Source organism: Propithecus coquereli, unplaced genomic scaffold (genome assembly GCF_000956105.1).
Source record: "Propithecus coquereli isolate 6110/MARCELLA unplaced genomic scaffold, Pcoq_1.0 Scaffold130, whole genome shotgun sequence".
In the NCBI taxonomy this organism is placed as follows: Eukaryota; Metazoa; Chordata; class Mammalia; order Primates; family Indriidae; genus Propithecus; species Propithecus coquereli.
Genome location: NW_012137192.1, coordinates 790916 through 807491, shown reverse-complemented (window position 1 = coordinate 807491; position 16576 = coordinate 790916). Strand labels below are relative to the sequence as shown.

The 16576-nt window shown below is 35.6% G+C and overlaps 1 protein-coding gene across 1 annotated transcript in view; it reads right to left on the bottom strand.

The window, feature by feature from the left end:
- Nucleotides 1-16158, bottom strand: part of SMC2 (structural maintenance of chromosomes 2) — a 45455-nt gene extending 29297 nt beyond the window's left edge. Inside the window, exons 1-13 of the mRNA XM_012638529.1 lie at nucleotides 16086-16158; nucleotides 15048-15276; nucleotides 14311-14460; nucleotides 12271-12393; nucleotides 11126-11164; nucleotides 10592-10702; nucleotides 10355-10399; nucleotides 8758-8991; nucleotides 8379-8528; nucleotides 3747-3980; nucleotides 2032-2191; nucleotides 1418-1535; nucleotides 667-805 (exon numbers count right to left, since the gene is read on the bottom strand). Of these exons, the coding sequence (XP_012493983.1) occupies nucleotides 667-805; nucleotides 1418-1535; nucleotides 2032-2191; nucleotides 3747-3980; nucleotides 8379-8528; nucleotides 8758-8991; nucleotides 10355-10399; nucleotides 10592-10702; nucleotides 11126-11164; nucleotides 12271-12393; nucleotides 14311-14460; nucleotides 15048-15215 (1671 nt within the window). The 5' untranslated portion in view covers nucleotides 15216-15276; nucleotides 16086-16158. The remainder of the gene's footprint in view (nucleotides 1-666; nucleotides 806-1417; nucleotides 1536-2031; nucleotides 2192-3746; nucleotides 3981-8378; nucleotides 8529-8757; nucleotides 8992-10354; nucleotides 10400-10591; nucleotides 10703-11125; nucleotides 11165-12270; nucleotides 12394-14310; nucleotides 14461-15047; nucleotides 15277-16085) is intronic.
- Nucleotides 16159-16576: the final 418 nt, after the last annotated feature.

Genomic DNA, 16576 nt, shown 5'->3' with positions numbered 1-16576 from the left:
GAACTCCTGAGCTCAAACAATCCGCCCGCCTCGGCCTCCCAGAGAGCTAGGATTACAGGCGTAAGCCACTGCGCCCGGCCTGCAAAGAGAGATTTTAAGTGCTCTTAACACACAAAAAAGGTAACTATGGAAAGTGATGGATACATTAATGTTTGACTGTAGTAATCATGTCACTATGTCTATCTATCAAAACATGTTGTACACCTTAAATACATACAATAAAAAATAAAAAAGAAACAAGGAAATCAAATTCAACAATGACTATGTAGCATTCATATGAAGGAAGAAGAACACTCTACAGATAAAAAGTGAGAATTGAAGAAACGCAGATAAATTCACCATTATCTTGATGGGAAGGAAGACTGACATTAAAAACAGGTCATTTATTCTCAGATTATTTCACAAATTTAAATAAATTCAAAGTCACACAGCAAAATCAATCTCCAAAAAGACTGATAATATGCATTCTGAGTTCCTAATTAAGCATGAGACTTCCTTTAAAGTACAATTATCCAGAAGTCATTAACTGAACAGTTTTACCCTATAAAGATAAGTGACCTTAAAATAGAATCTTAAAACATCAAGAGAGCATCCAATTCTTCTAGCAGCATGTAACTTTTCAAGCTGCACAGCAATTTTAAATATTCTTTATTAAAATCAATTTACCTCTGTGTCTACTACGACATTGTAGAGTCGTTCCCCAGCCACCAATTCTAAAGCTGTAGTTGCAGAAGTATCTTTCACACTAATCAGAGAAGCTACGAGTCCTTTCACACAATTTCTATTCCAGTTCTTCTCTGGATCCCTAAAACAGAAAAGTTGACAAAAATAAATCTTAGATAAGAAAATAGAGAAAGGCATATTTTACCAGTCAAATACTCTTTTGGACAACACATTAAACTGAAAGTAGAAGAATCACATAGTTTTAAGAAAACAAAAATTTTCAACATGTTCCAAATGACTAGCCAGCTGTTGTTTTAAAATCAATCAATAGATATTTCAGTATGTTTTCAATGTAATAAAAACAACTCTGATGTCCTCATCGCTATAATACATACGATTACTGTATGTATTCCATAAGAAAACCCACATAGCTGAACAAGCCATAAGACATAAATGTAGATATTTAACAATAATGATAGAACAACTTTAGATACTTTGAACTGAGATTAAATTTCTCTCATTTTGGTTTTAAGATTAGTGGCATCAGCAGCCATTAAATTTCACAAAAATGCCCACTGCCAACATCTGAAGCATTTCAATAAATGTTTAAGGAAAAAATACCCATTAAGGAAAAGTAGCTTGCAAGAAGTTTCATACAAAAATCTTGGTGTTAAAATTTTCAGACTGGTTCCAACTTAAATAAAAATATGTCTTGGTTATTACTATGATAAAATTCAAAGTTTAAATCTCTCACTTGTATGCAAATCGAAGATTGGGAAATCTGGCCAAGAGAGCTTCATATGTTTCTTTCAATCTACTGATATCACGAGACAGCTGCCTGCGCTTTTCCAAAAGTCTTTCCTCCTTATTTTCTGAAGAGAAAATCATAAATAAATAGAAAATAAATCTTAAAAACTCATTCTACTGTTTTAAGGAAAATACTAGTAAACTCTATTTCATTCAAAAGCATTCCTAGAAGCAAAATATAAATATCTGATAAATATTAAATTAAAAAAATGCTTAACATTCAAATTTCTAACAAATGTCAAGCGGGCATTATTTCCAACAACAAATAACAAAATTTTCATTCTAAGAAACAACATATAAACTGAATGCCTACTAATGTAGAAATATACAAATGACATTTTTGAGCTTTCAAATGAAAACATGAAATTCTCAATACTGAGTTCTCAAAAATTCAAAGCACTGTTTTATAATTAGATATTTTTCTATTTTTACAAATACTTCTTATACTAATACCCATTAAGAGGCTAAAGTGTTTCCTACTTTCTTATTCCCTTTATTTAAATCACTTTTTATCAACAATCACTACCCTCCTAATAATTTATCATGTTTTTAAAGGCAAACCTTCATAATTTAGCTTTTTCATTTCAGCTTCAAGTTTTTCTTTAACTCTCTTTACAGCTTCTAAAGCTTCTTGATCCTTCCTGTAGCCACTATCCATCTTCTTAACTTCAGCTTGTTTATTCTTTAATTCCTGCTGGGCATGTTTCAACTTCATCTGAGCCTGTGATAGAGAAATGAAACAGACTATATGACATATGAAGCAGATAATGCGAGTAATTAAATGGGCACAGATTCAGATTGCTTTAACTAAGAGACCTTAGCCTAGAAAACATAACTGTTTGGTCTCTTGGATTAGCATTTCAACATATCAATCATTTCCCAGTATTTTCTCCTTAAGAAATTACATGGAGTATAAATTAATATATAATTAATATAAATTATTAAATAATTTGCAATGTAAGTCCATATTTTAACATTTATAAAACATGACATATTAAGGTTGAAAAATTGCATCACAGTAAAAATGTCAGTAGCTGGTTAAATTAAAAATACAATAGAAAGCTAGAAATCACAACTCTAGTTTCCTTCCTTTCCACTTAAGTGTTATTTATATGTGTACATTTGTGAGTATTGCCCAATAACAGTGGAGAAGCTCCACTGAGCAACGAGAAATAAGATTATATAGGAAAAAGAAGCTAAATTGACAGAGAAATGTAAATGCTAGGAGTCAAATATTTAAATACTAGCACTATTTAAATGTGTCAGACCTTAATACATCTGGTTTATATAATTGAGCACTGCTTCTTAAAACCATGAACTAGTACTGTAAGATGTATAAGGGAGTATCTTCCCCCTAAAACTGAATAATAGAAGATTTTTCACAGTTCTTTTACAAAATAAGTGAATAGAAAAACAGAGTACTTTCAAGTTTTTCTATTGTCAAATTCTTATAAATTTTTGTGACTAACATTTCTGTCAGCCCAAATGAAAAAGTTACAAATACGTACATAGAAAAACTTGAGTAGGATTAATGCACAATCTCACATATTTGTGTGCACATTTAAAAGCTGCATCTTCCATTAAAAAAAGAAAGGAATGACCTGTGTGTGTGTGTGTGTGTGTGTGTGTGTGTGTTCATATATATATGAAATATTTTTTTTTCTGCCAGCAAAACTCTTGTGTTCATAGCACTTTATACTATGTGACCATATTTGACAAACATCACATAGATTGACAAGACTGAGAAGATTACGAAATCAGAGTAGGGAGACCAAAGATTGGAACGTGTGTAAACGTGAGCTCATGTAAAAAGACTTCCTAGAAAGATGTTGCAAAGTTCCAGAAACAAAGTTTTTAAGAACTAGGTAGGAAAAGCAAAGAAATGGAGAGGATAGGGTTTTTTTGTTCCCGTTAAAGCTTAAGACTTCAACATTATGATGTCGATAAAAACAAACAGCCAAAAAGGTTGAGAATTGACTAACGTCCAATATTCCATACAATGCTGTAAACAGAGCAAAGCATTTATTGCACTTATGAACTGAATTAAGATAATTTATGTTTTATAGTATCTTGACTAATTAAACTGCTAAATCAATATTTAGCAATAAACATATATTTTTGCTATATTAGGTACCACAGAGATGCAGACAGAATAAACAGGTTCACTGACATTGATTATTTTCAGCATTTTGTAACAACTGCCAAAGCATAATGTGAAAGGAAACTTCTTAAAAGAAAAAAAAAGGAATCACACACTGCTTAATGTCTGTAGTTACCTGTTTGGCTTCTGTCTGAGCTTTACTTATATCATTTTTACAGGCCATCATCTGAGTGGCTAGAGTTGCTTCTGCTCCATCTTCGCTGCTGGACAGGCCAGCGGAAACAGCATTGAAGTGCTGCTGTGCGGCGCCCAACGCTTCGGCATCTTTATTACTTGCTTCTTGAAGGGCATGTAGCCCATCTGTTATCTTTTTAACCTCTTTTTCCTTCCCTGCTAAAGTTTTAGAGTCCTTTAGGAAGAGTTTCAAATTGAAAAATATATGTTAGGAAAAACATTCACTTTCTCACACACATATACCCCTCACCTTATCACATTTCATAGCAATTTGAAGTGAGCATGATAAAGAAAATAATTCAACCATCACAACTTTATAAATACTGAATTACTATTTGAAATTCACTCTCAGTTTTGGGGATAAATGTAAGTCTTATACTACTTGAAATATTTTCATTCCATATATTATCAAATCTACGAGAAACTGAGCTAAAAATCATTGCATATTTAAACAAACCACTTGAAGAAACTAAAAATCAATTTCTAAGGCTATAAAGTTGAAATAATAGCCATCCTACACTAAGCTTAAAAGTAGAGGTTTTAGGATTAAGAGGATGTATATGAAAATATTTTATAAATTACTAAAAGCCATAAAATTTAAGTACTAAACAGTTGTGGGGAAAGTATTACTAATATTTAATACCTTTTAAGTAATATTAACCAGATAACCAACACTATGCAAGATACCAGCACTGAAAAATGAAAAAAAAATCTAGCTATCTTATTTATAAGAAAGTGACCACAAATTTTGGTCCACTTGATTAGTTCATGATTCATCAAATATTTATTAGGCACTTACTATATACAGCAGGCACTGTTCTAAGAAAACTAAAGGCAAGGACCATGACCTTGTCCTCAGGGAGGCTAAATTCAAGGGTGGAAGACACAGTAAAAAAATTAAGCAAGGTAAGGGGACAGAAAGTGATGGGAAGTACTATTTTAACAAGAATAATGAGGGAAGGCCTTCATGAGATAACATTTGAGCAAAAGACTGAAGAGAGAGGAATTACCATGCAAATACTTGGGTGGAGGGCAGTATACTTGACAATGCCTGGAACATGTTTGGGTGTTTGAAGAACTGCAGTAAGAGCATAGTGAGTAATAGAAACAAAAATTTTTGGCCTTGGTAGCACCTACTAATAAAAAGAAAGCCTGACAGCTGGGAGGCCTCTGGGATACTAAACATAATATATATCCCATGTGGGTGATTTTTTGGTTCCCTCAGTCAAGGTGACCTAAAAAGCTGCCAACTTTGATTGGGGCCTTTTGCAGGCCTTAGAAGTCATTTAACACTTCGTGGCTCAGGCACTTCTTTTAACCTTTAGAACCTGCTAGCCCTATACAATGACAGTATCTACAACTTCCATGGATATTGTCTGGAGTCTGTGGCAACAGAAAATTGCCACTAAAGTGCGCTAGCCTCTTAGATTTTCCGACTTGTAAATTGCCTAAGGCAGCCACCAGACATAATCCTTTTGAATGATAACTCCTTGCTTGCTGTTGTACTCTGGTAGAGACTGAACATGTTAAGGCCAGTATGCCATACATACGTCTGCAACTTGAACTGCCCATTCTTACTTGAGTGCTCACAAACCTCACCAATAACTTGGCCAAGCTCAACAGAGCTCAATCATCAAATGGAAATGATATATTTGAGATCAGGTCCAGTCAGAACCCCAAGGGATCACTAGGCTCCATGAACAAATGACTAGCTTACCAGAAGGGTCCAAGTGACCCAGAGGGGATGCTTTGATGACTCCTCTGGCTACCTGGGGCCCAAGATTCTGAGATGAACAAGGCAGAAAGAGTCCACTGGACTGTAGCCACCATCAGGCCAATAAATGGCCATCATTTGACTGAGACTGAACATGGATATTCTGCCCAATGGGCCAAACTACAGGCAGTGGTGATGTCTACTCAGGTCACCCTACCATCATATCTTGCTACATGTTCACCAACTCATGGGCTGCTGCCAGCAGCCTAGCCATCTGGTCAGGAGAATGGCAACTGAGTGACTAGACTGATAAAAGATCCACTATGTGGAGACAAGGACTATGGCAACAGCTTGCTGCCTCAAAGGGACAAATATATGTCACTCATGTGGATGCTGAGGCCACCCTTCAAAGGAATTTATGTCATATTTTTAGATACCCCATCAGACTTTACTCTGATCAAGGAACATCCTCTACTGCCCAACAACACGACAAAGGGCACTCTCTTGTGGAATAAGATAAACTTTTCATGTACCCTGTCATCCACAGGCCAATGGACCCACTCAACAATCGAACAGCTGACTCATAAAACAACTGAGAGACATCAAAAGGACAGGCTAATGGGTCGTACCACCATAAGACAAAGGCAGTATGGACACTAAATACTATACTCCAGCACAAGGGAAAAAGTACTGCAGTGTATGTTGAGAAACACTGAGCTTGCTGGGAGTAGAGGTGGACCAGGCAGCTGTCTGATTAGACTGCACCTGTAAAATCCAAATCTCAGCATTTCTAATCATCTGTTGGCACCTATGAAATCCCAGTATTAGTGTTCCCAACCATATTTTTTCCTATTTGCCTTTAGAATGCATGCTCTATGGGCATGAATCTGGAAGAGGAGGTTGGTTGTCTCCTCAGATGGATGTAACGCTTTAACTGACATAATCTCCGTGAGTATTGTTGAGCCATAGCCAGAATGCATTTTCACTAGCCCAGGAGGACCACTACCACAAGCAGGGTGATCAGGCCTGCCTGGAGCACGGACTCGCCCAGGATCCCAGCTATTCAGCTACGAAGCTTGCAACAAATCGTAGACTTTTGTTTTCCCTTGCTGCCTATCTATAAGTAATAAATCCATTTCATGTAATATGTCATACATGAGTGTTTTGTCTTACTGACCTCAGACAAGTTGGTAACTAGTGCACAGTGAACCTTCTTCACAGAGTCAAGGGAAAGATTTAAGCCTAGTTAGAGATTTGGAAGGCATCAACATATAGATGGTATGTAGAGCAACAGGGCTGAATGAGTATATACAGAAGATGTCTGAGTGTTAGCCCTGGAACATGCTAAAATTCAGAGATCAGGAAGAATGAGGGGATATAGAAAAGAAGATAAAAAAGGAATAATCAGTGCCACTATGTGAAGCTTAAGGATCTGATAGGATTAAGGAAAAATGAACCAAAACCAAGGAAGGTCCATAATTTAGAGCTTTACAAACCTCAATTTAAAAAAAAAAAAATTTGATGCACTGATTTCAGCTGCTGTGTGTCACAACATGGACTGCTGCTATATCACATTCATATTGCTTTTGTCTAAATTTTTGCCCTACCGTTTAAGTTAATAATTGAACGTGCAAATACATCTAATACGACATTATAAAGAAATATTTTATTTTCATTCAGTTATTTTTTTCAATGAAAAGACAAATGTATATTTTCACCGGGACAACAGAATCACCCATAAGAGAAGTTCCATAAGCTCCAATCACACACCTACCTGTATATGAGACTGTATATATACTTGAATCTTCTGTTACTATGGATGACTAAGTCCTACTACTTGCAAAGGTGACCTCATCTAATTGCACAGTTTCTATTCTACTCTCATCTACTGAGGAACCTTGTTTTAATAATTCTCCAATCTCTCTTTTCTGAATCACAAACGATGCCTTTTCTACTGGATCTTTTCCATCAATACAATTTGTTATTTATCCAATGTAAAATCAAGCCAAAAAATCTCTTACTTGTACATTACCCTCCAGTTATCTCCCTATTTAGCCTTCTTTTCAGAAAACTTCTCAAAAAGTTATGTATACTCACTCTTAAATGTTTTTGCCGTCGTTCTGTGAGAGTATGAACATTCTAATCAGGAACTCATGGCCACCTCTCCTTGAAACACCTTTTACGTTTGGCCTCCATGACAACTTACCGCCCTGAGACTTTGCTCATACCTCCTCAATCTCTTTGCTCATGTCTCCTAACTTCTAAAGTTGAAGTATTCAGCACTCAAACCTTAAACCTCTTTTCTTCTTATATACTCACACCCTTAATAATTTTATGTAGTCTCATGGATTTAAATATCATATATACATTGATGACCCCCAAATCTATATTTTTGCCTGGATTCAATACTCACATATTTAATTACCTAATCAGTATCACCATTCAAGATGTCTAAGAGGCACCTCAACCCTGTTATGATCACACTGTGTTTATTTTCTCCACTCAAACCTGCTCTTCCTGTTTTCCATCTTAGCTAACGGTAACTTCATACTTCAATGGCTACTCAATTTAAAATCCCAAATTGCACTCTTCTTCCCCTATACTCCTAATCTGTTTCCCTGCTTTACTTTTTCTCCGCGTCACTTATCACTATATAACATGCTATACATTTTATTTATTTTTATCATCATTTCCCCCACTGGAATGAAGGACCCGCAAGGCAAGGACTTTTGACCATTTTGTCCATTGCTATATCCCCAGACCAAATAACTATACTTAGCTCATAGCAGAAAAACACAAAATATTTACCAAATGGATAAATGTACACTAGCAGCAATTAAATTAGGCTTATTTGCTTACCTCAGCCATATTTTTTTCCAGTTCTGTGCGTTTGTTTTCTTCACTTGCCAGATTTGTCTTCTTGAGATCAAACGCACTTTGAGATTTAGTATTAACTCGCTGAGCCTCTGCAAGAGCATCTTCTAAAGATCGAAGTATACCTCCAATTTCCTATAATCAAATGCACCCGATTCAAATTATTCAAAATTTGTTCATGTTGTCATTTTCTTATATGATTCCCATATGAAATATTTACTTTTTTACAAGCTATTTCATTATCCTATTTTAAGATTAACAAATCGATATGGAACACAATGCCCAGCAAACCCTAAATAGTTATTATACATTATTTAATATTTTTTCCAGAATATATTATCTGTACTAATATGTATGTCCAGACCTTATCTTTACTTTTTTCTAATTCTTCTATTTCATGATTAAGTGCTTTTATTTTTTTATCATTCTCAGACAATTCTTCTTGAAGCTTTACAACTTTATCCTGCATTTCTTTTAACTCCTCAGCCGAGCGTGCTTTGGTATCTTCAGCCAGCAAAAACTGATAAGCAATATATAATCGACTCAAATGTTCTATTTCTCTCATTACTTTTTGGTACTCCAAGTAGGAAGATCTTTCCTGAAAGAGAAGTCACCAATGAAGAATAATTCAAAACTCGTATTTTTAAACAAATTTGGAAAGAATCAAACTATAACATGTATCATATTTCCCATTACATGATATAATAGATTTTTGTGTCATAGTGAATGATCATGGCATTTTAAATTTTAGGAAACTTTACATTACATTAAAACTCTGGCTTTTTAGATAGCATCATTCCATCACTAGTGAATCCTATGTGGCTATTTCTTCTAATATATAATCAAGCAGTTGGGATTAACAAAGAAACACAGGTTCATAAACTTGTGGCAATAAGAAGTCTACAAAGATAATCTACATACCCAACAACGATACACTATTAAATATATTTTTAAATCATGCATACAAAAAGGGTACCTTCAAGATCACAATTTTTCGTTTTTTTCCAACAACACCTACACTACTATAAGGATTAATAAAACAGCTTTCGGCACTACCAAATTTTAATGAGCATTTAATAAATTCCTCAATGGATATCTATAAAAACAATGTAGTATATAAATGTATTCTTTCACTGAAACATGGCCAAGTTTTATGATATCAGGAGCTGCAAAAATCAAAGAGAAAACTCAACTCTGTTTCAATACCTTTCACTTACAAAATGCCTTGACAGCAATAATTACAGTGCTAGCCTCCTTTATCCTAGAAGTTAGTCATTTACTCTACCAACAAGGGTTACTAAGTGTGCCGTATGGTTAAGAAATGTTGTTCTAGGCCGGGCGCGGTGGCTCAGGTCTGTAATCCTAGCACTCTGGGAGGCCGAGGCGGGTGGATCGCTCAAGGTCAGGAGTTCGAGACCAGCCTGAGCAAGAGCGAGACCCCGTCTCTACTAAAAATAGAAAGAAATTATTTGGACAACTAAAAATCTATATAGAAAAAATTAGCCGGGCATGGTGGCTCATGTCTGTAGTCCCAGCTACTCGGGAGGCTGAGGCAGTAGGATTGCTCGAGCCCAGGAGTTTGAGGTTGCTGTGAGCTAGGCTGACGCCATGGCACTCTACTCCGGCAACAGAGTGAGACTCTGTCTCAAAAAAAAAAAAAAAAAGAAATGTTGTTCTAGTCAAATAAATCATCCAGGGAAATCCAGACTTGTTTCTTTAATAATTAAAATCTGACATATCGTTTTCTGAGATTAGAAAGATCATTCTCCAATATCATTATGACTTAATAGATATGAAATACATATTTTCTGCAAGAAGACTGAGTTATAGAGTACCAATTTTAACTCCTTATCTCATCCCAGAAAAAAATTCCCAAGAAATAGAATATACTTCATCCCCATGTGCATAATTCTGCATATATTACCACACATTCTGACTATCCTCCCATATATAGTATATACCTCTTTTAATTTTTGAATGGTTGGAGTAATCTCTTCTTCGAGTATCTGGAAAATAAAGGAAAAAAATCAATATTTTCAGTATGAACGGTACCATAAAAAATTTTTAAAAGAGAAATGTCATGGAAGACTATGAAAAACTGAACTGAGAAAAAAAAAAAAAAATTCCATCTGTATAGCACAAACTCCAAATGCAAGATTACACTCTTCTCCAAAAATGTTTTATAAAAATTTAATTACCGTCTTAATTTCTTTCAGCTTAGCCTCCTTTTTTTCTATAGTTTTCTGGGCAGCTATTTTTTTGTACTCATACATCCTGGTTCCAGCTGCTTCTTCTATCATGGATAAAATCTGGAATGGCAATTGTATTAATGTTTTAAGAATCCAAGACAATATGTCTCACTGGAGTTTACATTAAGTATATCATTTATAATCTTGACCTCACTAAGCATCATACAAAAATAATGGCCCAAATAGACCAAAAGAGTTAAATACGGTAATTTTATATAAATCTTCTTCCGTAGGGTTTTTTTGTAGGGATGAATCTTGACACAGAACATCAGTTGAGCAAGACCACGTTATACAGTCAAAATTTCTTTTAATATTGGGCATACTGCCAATACTAAATAAACAAATTACTTTCTTTACTAATGATTCTTAAACAATATTTCCAAGAACTTTGTAATTAGAAGAAATTATATTAAACTGATTGCCTGGAAGATTAAAACAATATCTATAATTCCTATTTTTAATGTTCATAAATAGTACTCTTACCTCTGGAGGTTTCATATTCAATACTTTTGTAATTCGGCCCTGAAAATAAAATGGTAAACTTACTATAATGATAATAAATTACAGAAAATTCAACCTGAAGGCATTCGTGTTTATCTCTACTGAAGCTGTTGAATCTCAATATACCAATCTTGGGGAGGTCTATCATCTACCTACATGAAAAGATGTTTCTTTTGTTAAATTTGCTACCAAAGATAGCTTATGTAATTGCAGAATTTTGGAACTTTGCTATTTACTTCCTGACTTACCAGTGATATGTTACATAAGTTACTAAATGATACAAATGAAATAATATATTAGATGATACAAAGTTAACTTAGACCATTTTTCTTAGACAGTTAATATTAAAGATATAGAAACATCCAATTTTAAAAATGGAAAGTAAATAGATACATTTTAGCATAATTAATGAACATTTCTTGATTTCTTTGAACGATATCCTTCCAAAATAATTTCATGAAATAGAAGACAGATTTCTAGGCCTCGAATAGAATAAAAAAATATTTTTTCCAATGCCATAAAAATCATTAAATTCATTCATTACCAAAACCAAACAAAACAAAAAAAACGCACACTCAGAGAATTATATTACTAGGACTTAGATTCACTTGAAACAAACTTCCAGCTTTGAAACTGTGATGTAGTGAAAATATTTTTATTTTGGTCCCATCAGGATCTTCCCATTGGCCTTACTGTGACTCTCTCAAGGGACAGCTGCATGGGTCAAGTGAAATAATAGAAGTTCCAGATAATAACATCGGTCTTTACTTTTTATCTGCATAACTCTCTAATGAAGAAAATTACTAAAACCTTTATGCTTAAAATATTAAAATGCTTTAATCTAACAATAAACGACAATTTTTTAATAGTTAACATGTATTTTTTTTAGTGATAAAATAAAATTCAAGAAAAATTTCTAAACGTTCTCCAAAATTCAAATGTATGTAATATGATAGAAGATATCAGTGCAAATAATTAAACCATATTTCTTAATAGGTCCCCAAACACAGCATAATAGCAAATAAAAAATGGAAAATCCAAAAAAGAAGGTACTTCTATTGTAGTACTTAAAAATAAAAGATATCAATACCATTATGAAAGAGACATAAAGACCTCAAACAAAATACCTGCATGATGAGAAAGTGAGGGTTGTTAACATTAAGGCCAACAGAACAGAAGAGATCCTGTACTCTGGTGTTGTTTGCATTTACTCCATTGATTAAATATTTATTTCTGCCACCAATAACCACCTAAAAAAGGAAGAATTTTTAAAAGTATGAACGTACATGCACGCTTTGTGCTAAAATGATAAATTACTAAGTATATTACTTTGCACTTATTCATTCTGTCCAACTAATGGTAAACAAAACCAATTCTGAGTAAACAGAGGAAGTGTGATGTGGTCAAAAACACTAACTTGAGTCATGACAACTAGCTTCTAATCCAGGTACTTTTGCTAACTAGTTATATAACCAACCACAGGCCTCCTAACCTACCTTACATTAGACTAGGTCTCTAAGGTTTATGTTTTCATAAGGTTTATGTAGCTTTATGTTTCCAAGTATGCGTAAAACATATTTTCCTTTCTTTATCACCTTCTTTCTGTAATTTTTCCATACGCAGAGGTTAACCTCTATTTTTCCACTTTTCAAGGGGAACAGAAGTCAGATATTAAAACCCAAAGACAAGCAGCTTGACATCAATTCTTGACAAGATTCTAAAAGGCATTAATGAGGACATGACTTGTGATCCCTTAAAAGAAAAAGAGTAATTGTGGAGCTTTAGTATGGGTTCATTAAGAACAAGTCATGCCAGATGCTACTCATATTCTATTATCATACTTAAACCGATATTTATTGGGTAAGATTGTATCACCCACCAGGTTTTGAGGCCCTGAAAGACAGACCTAGTACACCCACCGTAAGTAATTTGACAAGGACTGTATGACAATATTTTGGTAAAGATACAGGCTTATTGCCTAAATGAGAACAGAAACAATCAAGTAGATTAGTAACAATTAGTGACAATTCCCATAGGGTAATTATTTGATGGAAGCCTAATGACATAAAATAGGATTCTGTCCCAACCTAGTCAACCATTTTTCTTTTAATCAGAGGCTTTCATTAAAATAGAGGAGAAAATCTATAAGTGACATCATGCTAAGATGGAGAGTAAATGGGAGATTTTTAAAAACAAAATTCTGACAAGCTGAAAACATTGTCTGACTCTATAAGAAAAAATTTTAAGGGACAAATGTAATGTTCTTCATTGGTTTCAAAAACCTGCATACATAAAAGAATGGCAGTAACACAGCTGAGTAATATCACACCTGAAAAAAATCAGAGTGGTTTCAAGTAAATATGGTATGAACCAACAACGTATTAGGAACACTTCAACGCCATACTGGGAAAAAATAGAAGCAGAGTATCTAAAATGAGAAGAAGTAATAATTCTGCTTAATTCTGTTCTAACTAGACCAACTCTGGCACACAATTTGAGGTGCCATGCCTTAAAAACAACAGATGGATGAGGCCAAGAAGGGAAACTGGAGCATACTTGGTGTGATCAGGCAAATGAAGGAACTAGAAACAAACATCAAGTCAAAGACCTGGTGAAATTTCGCTTAGAAAACATTTACACTTGCAGATCTTTTAAATATTGAAATATGGAATAAATTAGATTTGCTCTCGGTGCTCAAGAGGACCAGGATTAATGAGTAAAACTTTAAGACAACAGACGGAGGCTGAATCTATAGGAATAATTTTCTAATAAGACCTGTCCAAAACCATAATGGGTTATCACAAAAGATAGCAAGATCTCAGGTACTGGTGGTGTTCAAGCATTGCCAGAGAAGATATAAGTATGGTTCAAGATTTAAGCATGTTAGCATGTGACCTGAAAAAAAATCATTAAAAAAAAAAAGATGTAAGCATGGTTCAGTCCTTATACTGGATGGATAATTTTTCAGATCTCTTTCAATCCCCTTAATGATGGAATCTGCATCATCGAAATTTTAATATAAGAAGATATTCTTAAGGAATCTAGTCGGTATTTGATACATCAATTTTGTTCATGAATTTTATCGTTTTGCCAAGCCATATTCACCAAAAAACCCACATAGGACATTAAAAGCTCTTAGGGTATCCAATTGTTTAGTAGCCACTCACCTGTCTTGTTACTGTGATTTCATCATGAACCTCAAATCCTAAAGGACTTTGCTTTTTGTCAGAATTATCAAAAGTAATTGACACGGAGGCTTTGGTAATACCAGCCTGCCCATTTTTGTAAACTAAATCTTGTAAATTAGAAGCCCGAACCTAAAATAAAAGAAGAAAATTTTACCCACTACAAAATTCCATATTGTACAAATTAGCACTAAAAAAGGATTTCTTGCTGTTGGAAAACCCACCAATGTAGTACCCATTAAGTAGACTAGGACAGGCAGTTGCATCCACTGGCAAGGAAAATGGCCCGACTTTCTACAAACGGAGTCTTTCTTTAGAACCCTTCAACTCTGAATTGTTTTCTACTCATTTCTTAACAAGTTAACTTACAAGATTTCAGGGAAGACAGCAACTATGATTTTCATTAGTCATTTAATCCATTAAGATTTGAAAAAGCATTATGATACAGGAGTGAAAATACAAACGCTGTATTGAGCCTGCTTAAAAGTCAGAAGGCCTGAGTTTGAGTGTTACTCCTAAACATCTTGAGAGGATAAACCTTAGGCAACCTAAGTTTCTGTTTTCTCATCTAACAGATGGAATAAAAACTTTAAGTACAAGATAATTCACATAAAGTACAAAAATGCTGATGAAGAGAATATCAGCAGTAATCTCCTAAATTCAGTGAGCATTTCCTTGCTAAACTTACATTCACATAAATCAAAAAGTTTACACTTTACCTGAGACAGGTTGGAAATGCCCAACAAAAAGCAGATGGAGTCCAATATGTTGGATTTTCCACTACCATTTAAACCAGTAATAGCATTGAAAAGGGGGTCAAAACCATTAACTTCGGTTCTCTGAGCATAGGACTTGAATCCCTCCAGAACGATTGACTTAATATGCATTTTCGATATTGTCGTGGGCCCATCAACCTCTGCTAGGAATCAAACAGGCCACAAACCAGTTCTGTACAAAACAGAAATAACACCACGTAAGTGGCATATAAACCTGGAATCATAATAAATGTGAGAGACTAAAACAAGAATGACAGGGAAATCGAAATAAAATAGCCACTTGCCACACTATCTTCTCTGCAGTAAAGACATCTTTTGCCTACTTAAAAAGATACAAGAGATAACCACTACCTGGAAGTTAAACTACTCAACTTGAAAGTCGTGACTCTTTACCATTTCTCCTACCTATTTTTCCAGGCTTGCCTTCCACATTTACCATACTCTAGCTAAGACTATTGATTATTTCACACCCCATTCTCTTTGCCCATAAAGTGCTTCTCTCCAATACTGGCATGGCTCACTCTCCACTACAGCCACGTCTTTGCTCAAAAGTCACCTCACTGGGGTCCCACCAGACCTCCCTATGTAAAAGAGCACCCTTACTCTTCAACTCGGCTTTCTTTTACCTTCATGGCAATTAAAGCTGACTCTAAATGGTAATTACTTGCCCATACAACCCATTACAATTATGAGTTCTTGTAGAATCTTCGCCTACGTCCGACGTTGTATCCCCGAATAGTGCCTGACTCCTGGGGGAGGGAAGGTCACTGAGTATTTATTAAAAAGATGAGATGAATCTCATATTCTCCAGCTTCTTACTTTTACTCAGACTGTTCCCTCGCCTCCCCCGGCCTTTCTCTCTACACCTCCTTCGCCAGCTCCTAATTATCAACTGAGGTCCTTTGCTACCCATCCTCCTTCCCCCGACCCCCATTTCCCGCCAAGACGCCAGGCCAGGCCCAACCGGCCGTGCGCACGCACTCGCCTTACCGCTGCCTCGGGTCGCCTGGGCTTGGGGCGCCCCCAGAGTTCCTCCCGGTCACAAAAGCGGAGAGAAGACCAACCCTCTCGTAGCAAATGCTACGAGGCAAACTCTGCCATAGCGGCCCCAAGCTCAGCAGCCACACCGGAACTATTTACTACTTTAAATTTCGGCGCGAGCAAAGGACCCCACCGCCACTCTTATTTCCTCTATTGGTGTCTAGGAGCTGCCTGACTCCAGGGTTCCATCTTTTCCCTCCACTCAAACAATCAAAGTGACAAGGCGACAAGAAAGAGAGTCTCGATAATGGTAGCTCCCAGAATGTAAGGGCACGGGCTTAGGGACTAAAGGAGCAGGTGATATATATTGACACTGGCGTCCGGCACACTCCGGCCAGCCCCACACCGCAGCCTTGGGGCCTCGCCTTCGCCAGCCCCGCCCCTCTTCAGGCCCCTTCCGCCCGCCTGCCGCGCCCTGCGGAGTCCGCCTT